At 32.0% G+C, this 22,142-nt stretch overlaps 1 protein-coding gene across 1 annotated transcript; it reads left to right on the plus strand.

Annotated features, from left to right (window-relative positions):
* The first annotated feature begins 8,744 nt into the window (after positions 1–8,744).
* On the plus strand, positions 8,745–10,134 carry LOC131064964 (uncharacterized). The gene is made up of 3 exons (XM_057999300.2): positions 8,745–9,004; positions 9,146–9,402; positions 9,554–10,134. The coding sequence occupies exons 1-3, from the start codon at positions 8,745–8,747 to the stop codon at positions 10,132–10,134; spliced, it is 1,098 nt and encodes a 365-aa protein (XP_057855283.2).
* Positions 10,135–22,142: the final 12,008 nt, after the last annotated feature.

The raw sequence follows: 22,142 nt of genomic DNA on the forward strand, positions 1-22,142 counted from the left end.
CCTCTCTTTTGAAAAGCATCTGTAATTGTCTCACGCTCTTCCATAGAGAGAGTCCATAATTGTTTATTAGAAGGTCTACCATAATATATATCCAATTTTATATTAGTTGCCACTACCAAATGCGAGTAATGCATAATCTTCTTCTCTAATTAATAATCTTCAAATGTGGGAAATCCATTCTTTCTTGTTAGATATTTGTGTAGCCAAGTGCCAACAATAACCATAGATCATGTTGGATAGTTATAACCATCATCATCTACTTGAGGAGTGGTTAGCTTATGTTTTGGCTCTACACATCGAGCCAACCAATACTCTATCCCCTCTTCATTGTCCTCTGGTGCAACAATAGCATAGATATGTCCTATGCATAAAATGATTTTATTTGAATATTTAATGAGATATAAAAACAAAAATATATACATGGTAAGATTTCATATATGTACTTTTAATAAATCAAAATAAATTTCAAAAACAATTTTACCTTGTTGTATAAGATCTAAAATGCGATCATAGTGATTTGATGCAGACATCTAATCCATATCTTCATTAATTATTTCACATAGATCATTTGCATCTATGGGTGTCAATGATCTTTGTTGCCATTCTTCAACCCATTCTTTATTCTCACAAACTTCCCAATCTTTGGAGACACAAAACTGACAAAAGCAAGCAAGATCCCTTGTGAATATAGTCCATGTATTTGAATTAGAACTCTTAAACAATTCCATTTAGCTGATCCAATGATGGTATTACAATCATACTGAATAAGAATACTATCTTCCTCTACCAACCAGAAGAAACATTGAATTGCAGAGTTCTCAATTGAACCTTTTGACAAATTTGAATTGCACCAATCTATAAATGCACGAGCATCTTTGAATTTTACTACATCCTTGAATTTTAATTGTTCTCTAGTAAGAGCTCTTTTTACACATGCACCTCCCCCTTACCATGTCCCGCTTCAAAAAAACTTCATAAATGTTAATGTTGGACATTGGTTTTCTTGTGAACTCTACATAGCCAATTAAACATTCTTGCATTTTTAAATTGTGCAGTGCAGTTATCTGACCATATCATATGTTGTTTCATGACAATTTCTCTTTCCTTAAGTTTATCATGAAATACCTTGAAGCAATGCTGAACAAACTGTGACAATTGTAATAGATTATCACTAACATAGAAATGATACTTCCTCAATTTTTTTATTATTATCTTCTGTACTGTCATGGTCATGTCTATATATAATGTGCACAAATATGGCTAGTTGCACTAGTATTGTGATTGAGTTTCCTCTTGTGGTTTTAGAGTATAATTTTATGCAAAATCGACAACTAATACTATTGTTCCAACTAGAAATGTGTTCTCGCATATGCAAAACTATCCATCAAGCAATTAGGCATGTTGGGAATGTTTCACATATTTTGGAACAATATGACTTTTAAAATCACTGATAAATGCATTAACACTATTCTCTTTTGTAATAAATTATAAACGTTTCCCCATCTTTCCATCCTTTAGAGGGTACTCTATATTTTTAAATCTCCTACCATCAACCATTTTTTGTCCAAACTCAGATGAAACATGTTCATGCAAACATTCACCTATCAAAGAATAGTTCCCACATAAATTGCAAAGGCCATAAATGCATGAACAAGAAAGAAATAATTACTCATTAGGTGGTTTACAAAATAAACTTGCAATTTAAAATCTTGTATAGTTTCAGGTGGAATATAAACACCACAATCCTGCACAAGATCATTACCATGCAACATACAATGTATATATCAAAAAACATCATAATAGTAATGAAACTAGACCTGAGTTTTACAAAAACAAGATATTTTTTGTTTATTGATTTTAACATACTAGGGTTTTCATTTTTCAAATGATCTTTGACTAATTCGTAAATTCATTAACACAGATTCATCACTAAATTTTTTAAAGAATTCAGTTTGAGTCATGTCAAGAAGATGTTTTGGATGAGGATCACAAATTTTTGATCCCACCCTTAACTTTAGAACATCTCTATCATTTGATGAAACTCTAGTGTTATCATGCCAAAATTTTGAGGTTAATAGTTTAGTTTCATCATTTAATTTTTGTCCGACCTTTGAAGTCTACCACTAAAACTCCAACAATGGTTTAGTGGATCAATTTCAATTGTGTCTCTTCTTTTGGCCGCTCTTGACAAGGTTCTACAATGTAAGTTTAAATATCCACTTATATCACTTAACATTCTTCTACAAACAATTGTTTTGTCAACTATAGCAGTTGCTATAACTCTACGTGTTGCATTCTTATCTTTAGATTGACTTGTTTTCCGATAGAATCGATGGCACTAACAATAGTAGATACAACTTTCTTATATGATTCATCTTTTCTTTTTGGTTTTGCATAAATACCTATTTTTTCCATGACTTTATGCATTTTTAACATTTTTATTAATTGTGGCATTAATTGACATTGGAATCCTAACTTTTTATTATAGAATTTTTTTTTATATAATTTGTTTGCATTTGTTAGATTTGTCTCCAAGAAACTAACCCATTAAAATTATCTAGCACATTGTTTTCAATTTTTATTTCTTTTTGTATTGGTGTATTAAATTTATATCCAGCTTCATTTAAATCAGCAATTTAACTGGCATCATAGTCTTGGGGATTTAAAAACATACCAGGATTCGCATCCGCATGAACATTTGCATCAAAGGTCATACCCATGTTTGGTTCTACATTGCTTGCATCCATCATCATCTCTTCAATGATCTCATCTACAACGGGCATTGAACTAGATGCTTTAGTGTTCTTCAATTGTCATTGTTGTGATCTTCGATCTCTTTGGCATTTTGCCTCCTTCTCTCTTTGTGCTTGAATTTCATTCACTGTCATTGTCTTCCTTTGTTTCTTTTGATGTTGTTTTGAACCCATCTTTACAAACTCTTCTTCAAAAAATAATAGTTCCTTTTACTGAGTTCTTCCGAAATTTGTGTTAAAAAGATTAAAAAAAAGTAGTGCCAAATGCTGTAAAAAATGTTTGTCAGTACGAATTCCAATGATAATCTAGTAAATTGATGCAATATGTCCTTTTTTTGGATAGTAACGGTAGTTTTAGAAACAAGCCCCTGTTTTAAAAATGGGGGTCTGTTCCGAAAACCAACGGTTAAAAAAGGAATGGGCCCTTGTTTCGTAAACGGGACCCCATTTTCAAAATGGGGGCCGTTTGTGTGGAAGTTGATTCCACAACCCACCACTTGCCTCAGGATTAGGTCTGAGATAGGCTTGGGATGGCCACACTTGAGACATGGACTTGCAAATTCAAATCTCCATGAACGAAAGCATAAATATGAACTTCTGAAATAGTTTACATGCCTCTAATTAGAGAAATTTTATACGAAATTAAAACCCATTTCAGATTATATTGTCTAGATTCTAAATATGTTAATTTATTTAAAAATTGATTATTTTAACTATTTTTCATTTAATTTATACTAAATTGGGTCCATAAATTTGAAATATTAACTAATTTTGTTAGTTTAATAAATTTTTTATTTTAATGAATTTTGAAAAAAAAATTATGTCATCAATCTACACAAAATTCTTTTCTATTAAAAAAAATTAAAAAAATGTTAAGTTTACATCAAATTATGTGGGTCGTACACGTCAATTTTTTAAAAAGATAATTACGATCATTAAAAAATTAATTTAAAAAAAATATTTAAAAAAAAATACCATTTTAAAAGAATATTTTGCCTTAAGAAAATACAATAGAAGTGGAAAGTTATGGAATTGTAGAGGAGATGGTGATTTCGCTGGCACATCACATGACACATAGATAGGTTTGACTAAACTTATTGTGCAGAAAATAGTTTCGGTCAAACTTACTTTAGTTGAATTTATTGTGCCATTTAGGTGCCACACAACCACCACATAGGTTTTCCTGAACCTATTTCGACCGAACTTATTTAGTTGGCCTCAAGTGTTACATAGCAGTATGCTTTAGACTTTATTTCTTTGAAAGTTTGTGTTGTCACCTCATCATGTTTTGATTCATCCACACCCATCAAATTCATTTGTTTTCACTCCTTAGATCCCTTCAACTTCATCTTCATCCAAAAATCCTTGAATTCAGGAGTGGTGATGAACTCATCATCTTCTATAAATCTCAATAAAATTACCACCCTTTCATCTACATGGTTAGCTAGCTCTGCATCTTCTTCAATCTAAGCTTCATAGCCATGTACTTCCTCTTCATACCTCAATGGGGACATTTGTGGCTACTCCACCTCCTCATCATCCTTCAAATATTTTAGTGCACTAATGGATTCATCAGTGTCACCTCCTCCTTCTGTATCATTGTATGACACTGAGGACTCAGGGTCACTCTTTTTCTGTTTCTTTGATGGGGGTGAGATAGGTGAGGATTCTTGCATTGATTCATCACTTGATACATCATGAATTAAAACCCTTTGGGGTTTCTTTAGTGGTAATTTGGTCGTCTCTTGTGGAAACCCACCACCTTTTGATTTTCCATATAATTTCTCAAAATTATCTATATACAAATCAATTTTATTCAATCCATCAATTTCCTATCCAAAAAATCTAGGGAAACTTGGATCCCTTTTCTTCTTCTCTTCTTCCAATTGCACCAATATATCCCATAATTTCTTTTTTCTCTGAACAATTTCATAAAATGTGACACAGTTTCTGATCAAGTCTTCGTCTATCAGCACTTCATGCATTATAGCTTGACATATATTATTGATGTGTCCCTTTGGGTCACGCATTATCTTTTTCCGAGATTTCAAAGAATAGTTTATCTTTAAGTATCCTTGTAGATTTTCAAGAATTTTTTATCCTATGAAGAACTCTGCACATTTGGTTTTAGGGGGCAAACATGTCCCCTTCTTTCTTTTCTCAATAGCCTCCTTTTATAGACACATTATTTATAGTGCATAAACTCTAAAAATGTGCAATTATATCTGACATAGACATAGGTAGTTGATGGGGAGCTTGAGGACACCCATATACTCTAATAAGAGTGTATTCCCCCATATAAAACCAATCAACAAATTTATGTGTGTGTCCTTTCTAGGGCCAATGACCGCATCACCTTTCTCATTCTCAATTACAAACTTTCAACTTGGTGAATCAAGGAACAAAAAATCACAACAACAAATGCATCATGAAATTTTTTATAGTTGTTATCTTTGCAACTTTTATCCCATGTTTAACACCACAACTACACGGGCAATCTATTTCCATCTTTGTCCACCATCCCCAACTTCAATTGCTAGCGAAAGGCTTGTGTGTTTTGGTACATGATCAAATAACACAACAAATAATAGTGACAAAAGTCACATTCTTTCTTCTCCTTCCATATTACAAGTTGGGTATGAATTTTCTTCTCCAAATCTAGGGAAAAGTCAAATTCAAGATTCAACTTGGGGTTCTGAATCTACATTGCCATATACATGAAATAAATTGGCATTTTTGTCGTAGCATCCTCTCCTAGTATTTGGCATAAAGAAAAGTATGTTCTTTGAAAATAAACTAGAAACTCCTCAAGAGGAAAAGGTTCATTGCTCATAATCACCATAGGCTGATTATTTATGCCCCTCTTTCGGTAGAATGGGAGCTCATCTCTCCTGAAGGTTTTCCTCAACCTAGTCTAATCTATTTCAAACTTCTCTACATGAATCCCACTCAAGGCTTGTTTGTTCAGAATAAAACAGTTAAAAAATACAGTTTTTGTTACCACCAACAATGGGTTCTCGCTAGGCATTCTTACCGTCTAGGTTATGGGGTGATAATATTTAACCAACACTTGAATTAGCTCAACATTAATAAAAACATTTGGAACTATCAGTTTAGCCATATCCAAGGTCTAAGGGTTTGATTATAGGATTTTTTCATCTCAATTTTTATAGAAGTACCAAAATAAATCTCAATTAGCCATAGGAATAAAAAATCCCTACAACCCTCCATCCTATCCTTGAACACATTTTTTTCTCTAGTGTCCTCTTAGCCAAGAAAAGCATCTAAAAAGAGATTTCTAGAGTGACCTCTTTTTATTCACAAGGTCAGAGGTTTGAGCTTTTTTCTCCGAACCCTTTCCCTTTTTTGAACTTTCCCCCATTTTAGACTCCCTACTCTTCTTAGGCATTTTGTTTCTCTACTTTAAATTAAGCTGAAATTATACTCAAATTTACTATTCCAAAAGACTTAAGAGGCAATTGAGTACTTACTTATGAATTCACAAGGGATCTCGACCTTTTTCCTTCATCGTAGAGGTCACGCTGTGAAATCTTCAAGTTTTGATTGAATTTCGCGAGCAAGAATTTGGTTTTTTAATGACAACCTTCAATTGTCATTTCTCATTTAATTCGTTTGTTCCACTATAATGGATTTAATAGCTCTGCCACCTTTTCTGAAAATGGAGTTATGGCATGATGATGTCACATTCAACTGAGCTCAATCATCAACTTCTCGCTATATCGCAAGCTCCCCCTTGATGGTTTTCTTCATTATTTTGAAATAGCGGTAATAGTTACCGCATTACTAGAATCCTTTTTTTATTACATTCTTGCTTCTCGTGATATTGTGATTCATGATTTTTCTTTTATCGCTATATCTCAATGGTGGCTTTCCTTAACTGTCAGCATCCCATGCTTTTGTGATCACTATACTCTGAGTTATCACTATATCACAATATCATTATTTTAATGTTATGTACCCTTTGTGATATTGCGATAACCTTATCTTTTGTTGTTGTATCACAACACACTCATCTTAACATTATGCCCCTTTTACGATATAGTGGAAACCTTATAAACTCTGTTCCCTTTGTTGCTCTATCGTAGGCAATTTAATGTTATGAGGGAAGGGATTTGCGAAATTGCAAAAATTGATAATAAAGCAATGTTAGGACTTAGAGGACATGTTAGGCAAGGTGGATATAATAATTAAGAAGTATGATGAGAAATATGGATAAGAATGTTTAACAAAGGTGTTTTGAAGGGTATAAAATCAGGATTTGTAAGGATACTTGATAACTCATGATTAATTATCAAGCAATTTTGTGTTTATTTTTGAAATTAGGCTAGAAAACATCTTGAATTATGACACAGAAAGGAAATTTGGCTACGCACACAAATGGGTTTTGTTTGTTTTAGTTTAGCCACTGATATGGATAGTGGTGGGAAAATAATGAGAATTTAATAACATAATGGTTATGCTAAGCAATAATATATTTTTGGGAGTTTCAACATGACCAACAATTCTTCTTGGTGTGTCCTTTGCCACAAAACCAATAACAATCATTTCTTTCTCTAGACTTAGATCTCCTTGTAGATTTTGGTATCTTCCTATTGTCATTTCTACCTCTATCTTGATGCCTACACATACACATGTGTTTTGTTTGTTTTAGTTTAGCCATTGATATGGACAGTAGTGGGAAAATAATGAGAATTTTGTAACAGAATGGTCATGCTAAGCAATACTATATTTTTTGGAGTTCCAACATGACCAACAATTCTTCTTGGTGTGTCCCTTGCCACAAAACCAACAACCTTCATTTCTTCCTCTAGAGTTAGATCTCTTTGTAGATTTTGATATCTTCCTATTGTTATTTCTGCCTCTACCTTGATGCCTTCCTCTATTTCCAAAAATCAAGGCATCACCCAATCAGGTTCCTTGATTTTTTCTCCTCATTTCTTCACTAAGAAGAGTGCCTACAACACCATCAAATTTTAATTTGTTCTTGTTGGAGACTGAATTGTTGATTGTCATTACTATTCCTTCCCAACTATTTAGTAGAGAGAACAACAAAAGAATAGCTTTGATTTCATCATCCAAATTTATGCTTACCAAAATAAATTGCCTAATCAAAGTCTTCTATATGATTTACAATTGATAATAGATAGAAGTCTCCTGTCTTTCATAAACCTATAAACATCCTCATCATCACTCCTTCAAATTACACATGCATTCCATAATTATAAGAAAGTTAATGATTGGCAAGTCAATGTTCATGATATCGTAGTCAATGTTGTTTTCATGTTACCCATAAGTTCTTGTCCAATCATAAGTCTATCTCTATTATAATTAATTATTACTATTATTAGAAATTACATAAATCGATACAATTGAAACTTTTGCAATATTATAGATAAATAATTGTCAGAATATATTACAACCATCTTATATAGAATAACTTTTTTGCTAATAATTTTAATAATAAATAAATTTACTTTATACAAATACAAGAGTTCTTCGGTGTCACAATAATTCAGTTTTGTATCCATCTTGACTATGTAATAAAAATTCAATAATTTTAAATTTAAAATATATATATATATATATATATATATATATATATATTTTTCTGAATTATTTAAAATGTTAGGAGAACATTATGGTAGACTTATTAAAAGTAAAAGCAGTTATGGAAACGCGTGGACATACAGTGTATATCTCCACTTTTATGGATGGCTATTGTTTTTTCTTTATAGAGATAAGGTAAGCTGTCTATTCTGAATTATAAATATAAAATAAAAGAAGATAGCCGTTTAGAATTTTTCGTTATTAAGGCATACGACTTTTAAGAAAATAATTTTTTAAACAAATTGTATTACACAATCAAGATGGATACACAGAAGTATTGTGAAACTTTAAAACACTTGTATTTAATAATCGGGGAATGCCTAGTATTTTGGGAATGCGATAACCTGCCAAGAAAGAGTCAGCATGGCATCTAGTGGCGGTGTTTACGATCTGAATGCCTATATATACTTGTTCGCCATTGTTTGGGTGAAAACAATCTTAGCTCTCCATAAAAACACAGAGAAAAAAGAAGAGCAAAGAGATATGGCTTCAATATGCAGGAACTTTTTGCATGTCATCTCAGTTATGCTATTGCAATTGGCAACATGCCATTCATTTCAACATGCTGCTGAAGGAACATTCCAGCTTACAAAAAATTCAATTCAGCCTCCATTTGGAAACTCGTGAGAAACCATCTGAATCTATGTCTCTGAATCTATGTCTTGTTTTCTTAAATAGTTTTAATTTATGCTACGTTTACAGGAAAAACTATGGAATCCAGAGTTAGTTTATCTCATTAATTCACACCCATGTTTTGATTGCAGATTGTTTCTGAAAATGAATACAACTGGAGTCCAGATTTACCAATGTGAGAAGAGCTCAAATGGGTCTGGGATGATGATGTATACCCATGTTGGAGCAACTGCAAAACTTTACTCTCCTTATGATAATGAGAAAAATGTATCAGTGGGCTACCATTACTACCTTCCTCATCCCCTGGCTCAAGGAGCTCAGCCCACTTTTTCATTCAGCATGGTGGAAGGAGACCCTGTGTCTGCCATTCCCGAGTCAACTGTTACAGGTATTGTATATTTAATATAAACTTTGCTCATTTAATTATTGAATGTTTTAATGGTTAAACAAAAGCAATTCTAAAAGTATTTCAGTCAATTTCATCATCTTTAGAAAACTCTTGTTTATTGATTTCTGACATGTTATTAATGTGGTTACAGTTAACCCAATCGGTACAGAGAAGGGCAAGAGTGAGGATGACATTGATGATTTGCTGATGAAGGGAGTTAGTCATAGTGGGTATGGGCATGCAAGTGAGGTATCATATATGCAACGTAGGCATTCCAAGGGTGGAGTCCCCCCACCATATTGTGAAGAAGATGCAAAAGAAATCCATGTTCCATACACTGCACAGCACTTGTTCTGGTCTCAAGATAGATCCCCTGATACAGCAGCCATTCCTTCTGAAATAAGTGTTGATTCAAAAAATTCAACTCCTATTTTGGGGTATTATGGAGAGGGATGTCAGCTTTACAGATTCAACGGTTCTTCCTGGATCAATTTCAATGTATCAGCTTTGCTGTATACTTCACCGGGACAGCAAGTAATGGGAAGACATTATTTTCTTTCACAAGCTGATGACAAGGGAGGACAGCTTGCATGGGAATTGTCAATGCCTTCTGGTCTTGGGAAAGTTATATTGACTTTCAAGTTAGTGAGTACAGTTATAGTAGATAAAGATAGTATCCCTTGGACCAAACTTGAGGCGACCAGTTATGCTGCTGATCCTCCTTACATGTAAGTATATGATTCATATTCTTCTTCTTCTACTAATATTGTCATCATCATTTTACTCATGGCTGATCCTCCTTACATGTAAGTATATGATTCATATTATTCTTCTTTCATTAATATTATTCTCACCATTTTACTCATGGCTCTTTTCCTTTTGAATAAAATTGCAGAAGTAGATCATATATAGAGCAAGTGAAATACGTGCAGAGAGTTTCCACTGTGGGAGGACTTCCTCCTAAATATGAAGACACTCCAAATCCAGAAACAGGAAATATATATTTGTCACCTTTCTCGTCAATCTATTGGTTTTCTACCGATACCAATTCTTTGTAAATGCCGTGTTGACTAAGTGTAAAATAATAAAAAGTGCAAGATCCAGGATTCCAATTCAAGTTCAATAATATTATGCTAGTGTCCAAAGGCTTTGATTACTATTTTATATAAATGTTTCGAAGATTTTTCTGGCCATGGTTATTGTGTTTATCTGTTAATGCGGGTAATGTGATAAAATGATTCGGGTTCCATACAAAAGCTAAAATATTTGTGGGTTGAATGTGAGATTTTTGGGATCAAATCTAAGTATCATGGGAGTGATTTAATGTATGAGAGTGATCTATAATCTAAATGGTCATTTTGATAGAATGTAGACTTTTACAATTTGATTCAATATATGATATCGTGAAAATAAATTTAAAGATAGTATATACGAACATGTGAATGATTTATATTAGATTTGATGTAGATTTTAATTTTTTTATTCTTTCAAAAATGTATATTGATGATTTCTTTTTTCTTTCAAACATATGAATTAATTACAGATTGAAGTTCTTTGAATACATAGACTTATTAACATGTTACAAATATGTACCAAGTTGGCTCGCAATGGGTAGTAGAAAAGGACAAGACTCAAGAATCCAGATTCAAAAAAATTGAGTGTTGGGGTCAAATGAGCATTTTAGGATCAAACTTGCATGCTTTGAGATTCGTTGAATACGTAGACTTATTAACATGTCACAAATATGTACTGAGTTGGCTCACAATGGGTAGTAGAAAAGGACAAGAGACAAGAACCTAGATTCAAAAAAATTGAGTGTTGGGGTCAAATGAGCATTTTAGGATCAAACTTGCATGCTTCAAGATTGACCTAGGATAGGAAAGTGAAGATTCAAGGTAGGCATCAAATGTCTAAATAAATGTGAGAGCATGGGTGTAAAATGTAGGTAATAATGACAAATATATGAGAATGAGTGCAATTATGGAAGGGGTAAAGTCAAATTTATGACATGTAAATAGATATAAAATGAGATTAGATAAAGAATAGTGAATTAGCCAAAGTTAATAAAAGAGTATGTAACATATAAATTTATAATTATATTAAATCATTTCATCAAATAAAATAAAATAAATAAATGTAAATTTGACATAAATATATAAATTTGGTTATAAAAAAAATTAAAAATAAAGACACTTGCTGATTTTGAATTTGATTTTGGAAAGACCTATTCGTGAGCATTTTTCCAAGAGAGGCCATGCATAATTCTTGTGCTTTGGTCCATGCACTCACATTGATACAAGAAGGATTTATTTTTCTCTCTTATGATTTGTGCCTCTTTTATTGTTTGCCTTAGCTCACCCTAGATTTTCAGTTCTCTTTTGTCCCCTGGTTTGTATTTATGTCTAATTTATTATAATAGTTTTCATGTAGTATAATTATGATGGTCTAATCAATCCCTTCATCAATCAAAAATTTATTTATTTATTAAAGAGAGAAACAATTAACTTATTTTATTAAATATAATTTTCCCATAATACGTACTATTTTATTTTTTAATATCCACTTATTATTAATTATTACTATTAAAACTATAATTTATTTTTAATTTTCAATTTAGTGAGAATTATTTAAGATATGATTGACAATATTATCCAACATCTTGGTAAGAAAAATGTGAAACTAGATTTAAAGGAATTGTAGTTACATGGTTGATCATATCATTGAACATTTCACCTTTACTAAAAAAAATAAAAATTTAGTTTAGTTATGAAATGCTTGATATTGAAGTGTGACTGTACTACACATTTTTATTTTGATATCTACATTACACATGATGCCATATTTATTATTATTTTATTTAGATTACATTAATTTTCTTTATCTTAAATACCTAAATTTTATAATATGATGAAAAGCTAACAATTTCAATTTCAATCATGTAATTATTATTGATTGTGATATAAATAATTGATATGTTGTGTTAATTATTAAAAGAATAAACTTATATATTATTTATTCAATATGCCAATAACTCTACCATCAATACACATATAGTCAAACAATATTTTCAATCAGTTTAATTTGACCTAACATTGTGTGATATAGAGACTTTATTATTTTCTAAGAAATATGTAATACAGTTGATATCATCAAATTATGAAAATAGATGCCATTTGTCTTTGCCTCCCTGATTCGTGGTGTATAGTATCTGTAAGAAGAATCTACACAGTTATTTCTTTAATTTTATGAAGTCAAATTTTGAGATTTTTGATTGAATAAATTTGTCTTAATCCTACGGAGAATATTTGGGACAATCTATTCAAAAAATAGTTTTTAAGCCAATGTTTGACAACACGTATTTCCTCTCATTCTCTCCATTCTGTTTATAAATAGTCCAGTGATCTTATATGTGATTTATGTATAGATATAATAAATAGTTGTTTTATGAAATATATTAAAAATGATTTATATTATAAAAACAATAGTTATTGAAGAATCTTTGAGAATTTTCTTTTATAAAAATAATTAGATTATAATGGTTTTGGTATCTTATTTTATATAACAGATTTTAATATTATGAGGGAATATACATTTACATACATTCAAATTGTAAGTTGTCTTTTAGCTAATTTGTTATGGGGGGATTATAGATCTATATTCTTTTATAAGTAGTGGGGTCAAAGAACTAATCCATTAATACTGTCTAGGATTTAAATTTGGTCCAATCACACCTTCAAAAAAAATAGACCTTAATTAATAATTTAATGAACTTAAAAAAAAATCTAAAATTTTACTTTAAAAACTTATTTATTTGTGTTCTAGTTACTATAAAAAAGTGTTGATTTAGTAGGAAATCTCAACTTATTAGATTACTCATATAATATAATTGAAAGTTGTCTAGTGCTCAAAGTAAATAATAGCTTTCTTTTATTTGAGGTATCCAAAATCTTAGTTTACTATTTTTAATAGTGAACATAATTAGAATATAAAGTTTATATAATAATAGTGCGTATACAATTTGAAACAATAACAAAATAAATAGGAAGAAAAGACAATATACAATATTTTTAGCTAGAAAAAATCTTTAGATAGAAAACCTGGTATATCAAACATTTGTACTATTACCAAAACTCAACTATTCATCCATAAACACGCGTGGATATAAATAAACACATCAAAAAGAAGTTTTAAACATTCCATGAATTATGTAAAAGATAAACATGAGAGCTTTGAAGAAATGTTGAACATAGAAAATATCACAATAATATATATTTTAAATGCATTCTATGACTAATGATTGACCCCATCTCAAATGTTAAACATGTAAAATAGAAAAAATTTGCACACAAAATAGAACTAGGATGATGAAGCATATTAATATTGGAGTAATTGTGAATCTTTACTCAAGGAAGAACCAAAAAGACATGAGGAAGAAGAAGGGAATACACATTCAAGAAAAAATAAAAGAGATCAGACACACAAAAGGTATCATGTTTATAAAATAAACACTTTAAATGTTTCTCCGAACTTCTTAGTTCTACTAGTATTTTGTACTATGGTTTTATATTCCCTTTTTTCATGTTCTTTACTTCTCCTTCTTAGTTCTATTCATGTCATAAATGATGTTGTTGTTGTGTTTTATTTCTTCCTTTGTTCACACATTAATCAAATCTTGCAACTATTATATTTCCTTTTATTGTCCTCTCTAAAGTTGCTCACATTTTTTTACTCATAACCAAAAAACAAAAAATACCAACATTAAATATGTAATGAAGTTTAATATAAATTTTAATAAAACATTTAATTACAAGGTCTTCTATGTAATTTAAAGAATAATAGATGCAACTCTTTTCTCCTTCATACAAGGCGGGCTATAAATGTCCTCATAATGATTGATTCAAATTACACATACTTCACATAATTATAAGAAACTTAATTATTGCAAAATCATTGCTCATGATATTGTAGTCAATTTTCATATTACTCATAGCTTCTTGTCCAATTAATTTTGTAACTTCTTATCCATTTCATAAGTTAATCTCTATTATAATTGATTATTAATAATTAAATTAACAAATATATAAGTACATACAATTGAAAATATTATGTTCTATTTAGTTAAAAATAGGAGACACTTGAACCATTACATAACCATTCTAAAGACAAAAAGGTGACCATGGGACTCGCAGGGAGTCAAAACCCAACACCCCAGAGCTAGTTGCCAAAAAGAACAAAAATCAGCAACACCTAACTAGACGCAACAAAAAAATAAATATAGGTGAGACTAAAAGCAAGTAGAACAACACACATAGGCCCACCCACCAAATGCCTAAACCAATGGCCCACTTGGTGGGGGGATTCTCAAACTTAATATCTAATGAAAGCAGAACCTGAGACTTAGAAAACACCACAATAGAGACAACAAAAGATTATTTTTATCATTATCTAAAATCTATTTTCAATACATACAATTAAGAAACAGGAGGATTAAATCCTCACAGGATGCAACACATTACATCTTATACAAATTCTGGAAAATACCTTTTCCCACAATCCAACTTTTCTCCCCCAAAAAACTATCACAAGTTTCCCCAAAATGGGTCCTAAATAGCCTCCCTAATCTTTGGAGCCAAAATTACAATTTGAAATTTGAAATTTGGCAGTCTAGCACCAAAACTGGAAATTGGAAATTTTGAATTCGAGCCAAATTTGAAAATTGGAAACTTTCCAAAAAGTTGTCCAACTTTAGGTAGCCATAACTTTTGATTTGGTAGTAGGATGAACGTGTTCTTTAAAGAGTTGGAAATATCTCAAAGTGAAGAATATGGTAAGAATCTACTCTAATTATTCCCACCATTTTTTGGGGTCATTCAAGACTGTTTAGTGCCTCAAATCTGACTTGAAAGAATTTTTCAAGCGATTTTTGAGAAACTTAAACTTGAATAACTTTCAAAACATAAATTATTTTAACCCGATTCTTTCATCAAAGTGCTCATGTTTCTATTATGAAGATTCTCATAATTTTTGGTCTCCATCCACCTTCAAATTAAAACTTTCTAAAATAGAAAGTTGGCTAGAAAAGCAACAAGACATTTCTGAAAGTTGGAATCTCTTATTCGCTCAAATGGATATCAAAAAATGTGAAAACATTAAAAGAAAACTAACAAAAAGGATTTTGTTTGGGGGGTGATGCAGGATTGCCTTTACACAACTGGATGCTCCTGCATCAGACACCCAAGGTAGTTTGAGAAGTGACCCTGTCATGTCTTCGTTCATTGAGGGAAACCCAAATGGTCAACCTTTACCTTTGACAACCATGATAAATCTTCCATAGGTCTTCCTTTCCACTTCACCAAATATTCCTTATATTTCCTATTTTTGGTGGTCCTTCCCACATGACCATCCAAGATTGCTTTGATCTCCTCCTCTGAAGTCAGTGTAGCAATTTTATATTGTTCTATTACTTTCCTCTCCTCTATGTGTCCTTCATGATATTTTGTTAAATTTGCAATGTTAAACACATGGGAAATATTGATTCCATTCAATAACTCTAACTCATATGCATTCCCTAAATCATACTTCTTCAAAATCTTGTCGGGATCGAACTTCTTAATATTTAGCTTATTGTAGGTTCTCACTAGAAACCTTTTTTTCCTCAAGTGGACCATCACCTCATCACCAATCTATAACTCCTTATACCTATTCTAATCTACCTTTTCCTTATACTTCATGTTCATCTTGTTAATTTTCTTCCTCACCTCTTTAAGTAGATTATTGATGTGTTTTACAAAGTCTTTGGCTTCAATAACTTGTATGCTTTTCTTGGTCCATCTTCCTTAATCCTGAAGCACTCCTTGGACTACCTCCATAAACAATTTGGAATGGTGATCTACTAGTGCTCCTATTGACATAATTATTGCAAGCAAATTCTGCTTGAGGTAATATCAAGTCCCATCCCTTGGGTTTATCTCCTATGAAGCATCTTAGTAGGTTACCCAAACTCTTGTTCACTACTTCAGTCTATCCATCAATCTGTACAACTAAATTTCATCTATATTTTCAATTTCTTCCATAAGGTCCTCCAAAAGTATCCAATAAAATTGGTTTCATGATTTGAAACTATACTTTATGGTAGACCATGTAGTCTTACCACCTCCTTGAAGAATAAATCAACAATTTGGACAACATCATGGGTCTTTTGGCATAAGATGAAATGTGCCATTTTTGAAAACCTATCAACCACCATGAATATTGAGTCATTTCCTTTCTATGTCCTTGGTAAACCAAGAACAAAGTCCATACTTATATCCTACCATGGCCTCTCTGGTACATGTAATGGCTGATCTAGCCTTTCATTCTATCTTACTCCTTTAGCCATCTGACATACTCTACAACTTTACACAAATTTATTTACATCTTGTGATAACTGAGGCCAATAATAGTGCTCAATGATGATGTCAATGGTCTTATCTCAACCAAAGTGTCCTGACATTCCTCCACTATGCTTCTCCTTGATAGTGTTCTCTCTCATGGAGCTCCTCAGATAACACAATTTTCTTCCCTTAAACAACATGCCATCTTGGATTATGAAATCTAGCCAACTTGTCCTATCCAAAGTAACAGGCTCCTTGCAAGCTTTCCAAGCCTTTGCAAAATTAGGATCCTCGGGATACAAGGTCTTGAGTTCATTAAACCCAACCACTTCAAATTGCATTTCTGTCAACAAAGTTTGCCTTCTACTCAAGGAATCTACAACTCTATTAGACCTTCCACTCCTATGCTTCAAAACAAAAGTATAACTCTGCAAAAACTCTACCCATTTCAAATGTCTCTCATTCAATTTTCCTTGGCTATTCAAGTACTATAATGTTTGATGATTAGTATACAAAATAAAATCTTTCAGCAACAAATAGTGCCTCTATTTTTTCAAGGCCTAAACTATTGCATAAACTTTCTAATCATAAACAAAATACTGTTTATGCGCATCATTTAACTTTTTACTGAAATATCCAATGGGTCCACCTTCACGGTTTAAAACAACTCCAATGGCATTACCACTGGCATCATAATCCATCAAAAACACCTTATTAAAATTTAGAAGGAATAAATTGGTTGCTCTATCACCTTCTTCTTCAACATGTCAAAACTTTTTGTTGTTCCTAGGTGAAAGCACAAAATTGTGTCACATTTCAGGCCAATTTATCAACGCAAATGAATTTAAGTAATTCTAATTAAAAACTATTTTTAGTCAAACATATGGTCTATAGAGATTTGTTATAGCTATATTATATATGGGCCACAACTTTTCCAATTGGAATTATCTATTAAATGTCTATTTTATACCACTTTGGGTCTAATTACCCAAAAAAATTATGTTTTGAAAAAATTGATGTTTCAACAACTCCTACTCATATAAATAATATTTTTTTGAAATGTAAAAATACCCTTTTATAGATCTATAAGTAAATTTAAAAAAAAAACCTTTTAATGTTTTAATTAGTTTTTATATTTTATATTGTATTTTTATTGAAAGGAGGTCATCACCACTAAAATATAAGGTTGACTAACTTGTATAGGAAAAATACTAAAATGTATTTAATTTTTTTAAAAAAAATGAATGCACTAGAGGAAAGAATTTATGTCAAGATGATATAATTCTTTTCTAATTTGGATAAATAATTAATAAAAAAGGTGATGCCAAATGAAAAGAATTATATTTCAGTACATGAAACTTTTCAAATTTATTGAAAAATATATATACCTAAAAAATAGTTAAAAATATATTTTTGCACTAAAGTTTCAAGTTATTAATATACACAAAAAAAATGATGAAAAAAGGTAAAATTTACTATCTAAAGTGTGATGCCTCGTGTAACTTCCATTTCAACATTTTATCAACAACTAAATTATAGTGTTTACTTTATAAGAAAGTATATTCAAATAATTTTAAATTTTTTTAAAAAAAATTACAAACATAAAATTTACCAAAAAAAATACATTTTATTAGTTTAGCTCATTCCAAAATTCAACACATATATTTCACTTTCTATTGATTCAATTTAAAAAGTTGAATAAACATTGGCCATTTCCTTTATAAAAGTGTGACACAACTTTGTGAATACTCCACTTGAACTCTTTCATATCCCCTCTCATTGTTTCAGTCATGGGTACACAAATACTACTAAAGATTCTAATAAACTTTATGTAAAATCTATCTAAGCCATGGAACACCTCACTTTAGTAGTAGTGCTTGGGGTAGGCCATTCTAGAATAGCCTTCACCTTCTCTAGGTCTATTTTAAGACCTTCTGCTGAGACAACAAACCTCACGTACACCAACTCCTTCACAAAACTACACTTCTTCAAATTAATCAGCAATTTCTTGTCTCTTAGCTTCACAAAGACTCTACAAATATGCATTAAATGCTCATCTAGTGTCTTATTAAAAATTAAAATATCATCTAAATAGACAATAACAAACTTGCCCAAAAAAATTTTCAATACCTCATTCATGAGCTACATGAATGTGCTTGCTGCATTGGTTAGCCCAAAAGGCATGACTAACCACTCGCACAAGACTTATTTTGTTTTGAAGGAAATCTTCCATTCATCTCTTTCTCTAATCTGGATCTGGTGATATCCACTCTTCTGATCTATCTTTGTGAAACTCTGAGCTCCACTCAAATAGTCCATAAGGTCATTCATCCTTGGCAGGGGAAATCTGTATTTGATTGTTATCTCGTTTATGGCCCTAGAGTCCATACACATACTCCACTCCCCATCCTTCTTTGGTGCTAGTATTTTAGGTATGGCACATGAGCTCAGGCTTACTCAAATCAATCCTTTCCTCAAAAATTATTGAACTTGTCTATTCAACTCTTCATTTTCTATTGGAGTCATTCTATGGGCTATCTTATTTGTCAAACTAGCTCTAGGGATCAAGTCAATCTGATTACTTATCATTCTTATGGGTGGCAAACCCTCAAGCACATTATTAGACACAATATCCTGAAACTCATTCAACATACCTAAAACTTATATAGGCACCTCTTTACCATCTTCTCTATCCACTGTAGGAATTAAAGTATAACACATAGGTTCATGTTTCATGCCCTCCAAAAATTTTCTTCCATGAACAAAATATATTCTAGCACTGGTACATATCTTTTCTTCCACCTCCTTCACGGGCTTCAACTTATGGTGAACTCCATCCTTTGTTAGGTTATAGGTATTAGCACGACCATCATGTACAACATGCCTATCAAATGTTCATGGCCTCCCTAACAATATATGACACAGATCCATGGTTATGATGTCTCATAGTACCTCATCATGGTAGCTGCCAATCTTGAATTTTACCTTGCATTGCTCATTGGCCAAAAATTTGTGGTCCTTTTGCAACCAAGCTATCTGATATAGATGTGGATGTATTTCCCTCTTTAGCTTCAACTTTCTGACCATCTCTTTAGACATCAAATTATCAGTGCTTCCATTGTCCACAATCACATCACAACACTTATCCTCACATTTGCATTCGGTGTGAAATGGACTCTTCCTTTGTTCTGGTTCTTTCTCCTCATCTAACAGGGTTCTCCTGACAACTAGGGCCTCCCCCCTTTTAGCATCATTATATTTCTCATACTTAGCTTCTTCATCTGCATGTTCAACTCATGCTTGGCCATAATTCCTTTTGTCACCCCTTCCTCGGTGTTGCGGACATTCATAGGCTTGATGCCCTTATTCACCATATTGAAAACAAGTTCCTTTGAAACCACCTCTCTTAGATCCTTGTCTAGGTCTTCCTCTTCCTCTTCCTCTGTGTTCACCATTTTTTTGATCATGGGGGCGATAGAAATTATCACTCTTTGGATTTTGGATGGTACCCACATCTTCTTTTTTCTTCAAATCCTTATTTTGATTCCCAAAGGATCTTCCACCATCCCTTCCAACTGGACCTTTCCCTCTTTTCTTTCTTTCAAATCTCTTACCTAGCTTATCTTCTACCTTCAAATAAAATTGATATGCATCTTCAATATTGGTCATTCTGACTAGGCTCATCTCCTCTTGAGTACTTGGCCTTAACCCATTAAGGTAATAGGAAACTTTCTCCTTGTTGGCCTCTACATGCCCTGCTTTTATAATCATTTTGTAAAATTCCTTTGTATATTCCCTAACGAACTTGCTACCTTGCTTCAATCCTTGCAATTTCTTCAATAGATCCAATTCATAGTCCATTGGAATGAATTATTTCTCTAGCTTCTCAACCATTCAATCCCATCTGGTGATCTTTCCCTTTCCTCTCCTATTTATTTCTAGTTGGACCTCCTTCCACTAAATATGGGCATGACCCTTCAACTTTGTTTATACAAACTTGACCTAGACTGGGTCCTCTATGTCCTCATACTCAAAATATTCCTTCATCTCATTAATCCAATTGATCAGCTCTTTTAGGTTTAGATTTTCAGAATAGCTGGAATCTTCAATTATAGGTTTCTTCCTGATCTAGAAAATGGCCCTTAACAGTCTAACTTGATTTTGATCTACTACTTCTTCTACTTCATCCTCATATGTATCTTCAATCTTTTCTTCATCTTCACTTTCTCCTCTTCTTGGATTAAACGCTCTTATTAGCTCCTCTTGTAATGCATCAATTTATCTCTTAAGGGCTCTAAAACCCTCGTTTGCCAAAGCATTTTTTCCACCAACATTTCTATCTGTGTATCACTCTTGCAAGAATCTTGACCTCAAGCCCACTACCACACGTCCTGGTGTGAACTGCCTCACAATCAGTGATCTATCCACATGCTCAAGAACAACATTCTCTGATACCACTTCATAAGGGAAAAACTCGAGACTAAAAAAAACACAGCAAAAGACACAAAGAAATATTTATCTGATTATTAATTCAAATCTATTTTGAACATAGGAAATTACATTAAGAGGATTAAATCCTGGCATGCTGCAACACATTATAGCTTATACAAATTTTGGAAAGTACCCTTTCCCACAATCCAACTTTTCTCTTGCAAGAAACTATCACAAGTTTCGCCAAAATGGGTCCTAAATAGCCTTCCTACAATTTGGAGCCAAAATTACAATTTGAAATTTAAAATTTGGTGATCTGATGCCAAAAATGGAAATTGGAAATTTTGAATTCAAGCAAAATTAGAAAATTGGAAACTTTCTGAAAAGTTGTCCAACTTTCGACAATCATAAATTTTGATTTGGTGGTTTGATTTATATGTGTTTTGAAGTATTGGAAATCTCTCAGAGTGAAGAATATGCTAAGAATTTTCTCTAATTGATTCCCACCATTTTTGGGGTCGTTCAGGACCATTTAGCGCCTCAAATCTGACTTGAAAGAATTTTTAGGCAATTTTTGGGAAACTGAACTTGAATAATTTTCAAACCGTAAATGATTTAAACTTTATTCTTTCACCAAAGTTCTTATTTTTTTACTTTGAAGCTTCCCACAAATTTCTATCTTTATCTGTCTTCATATTAAAACTTTCTAATAATAGCAAGTTGGCTAGAAAAAGTAGCAGGACAATTTTGAAAGTTGGAATCTCTTATTCGCTCAAATGGGTTTTTAGAAATGCAAAAAAATTAAAATAAAACTAACAAAAAGGAATTTTTTCTTGGGTGATGCAAGATTGTCGTTACACCACCAGATGTTCCAACTTTGTAGCAGGGCAAGAGTCCATATGCCTCTTTTTTTGAGCCTTCTTCTTCTTGATCTCC

Source organism: Cryptomeria japonica, chromosome 6 (assembly GCF_030272615.1).
Source record: "Cryptomeria japonica chromosome 6, Sugi_1.0, whole genome shotgun sequence".
Lineage (NCBI taxonomy): Eukaryota > Viridiplantae > Streptophyta > Pinopsida > Cupressales > Cupressaceae > Cryptomeria > Cryptomeria japonica.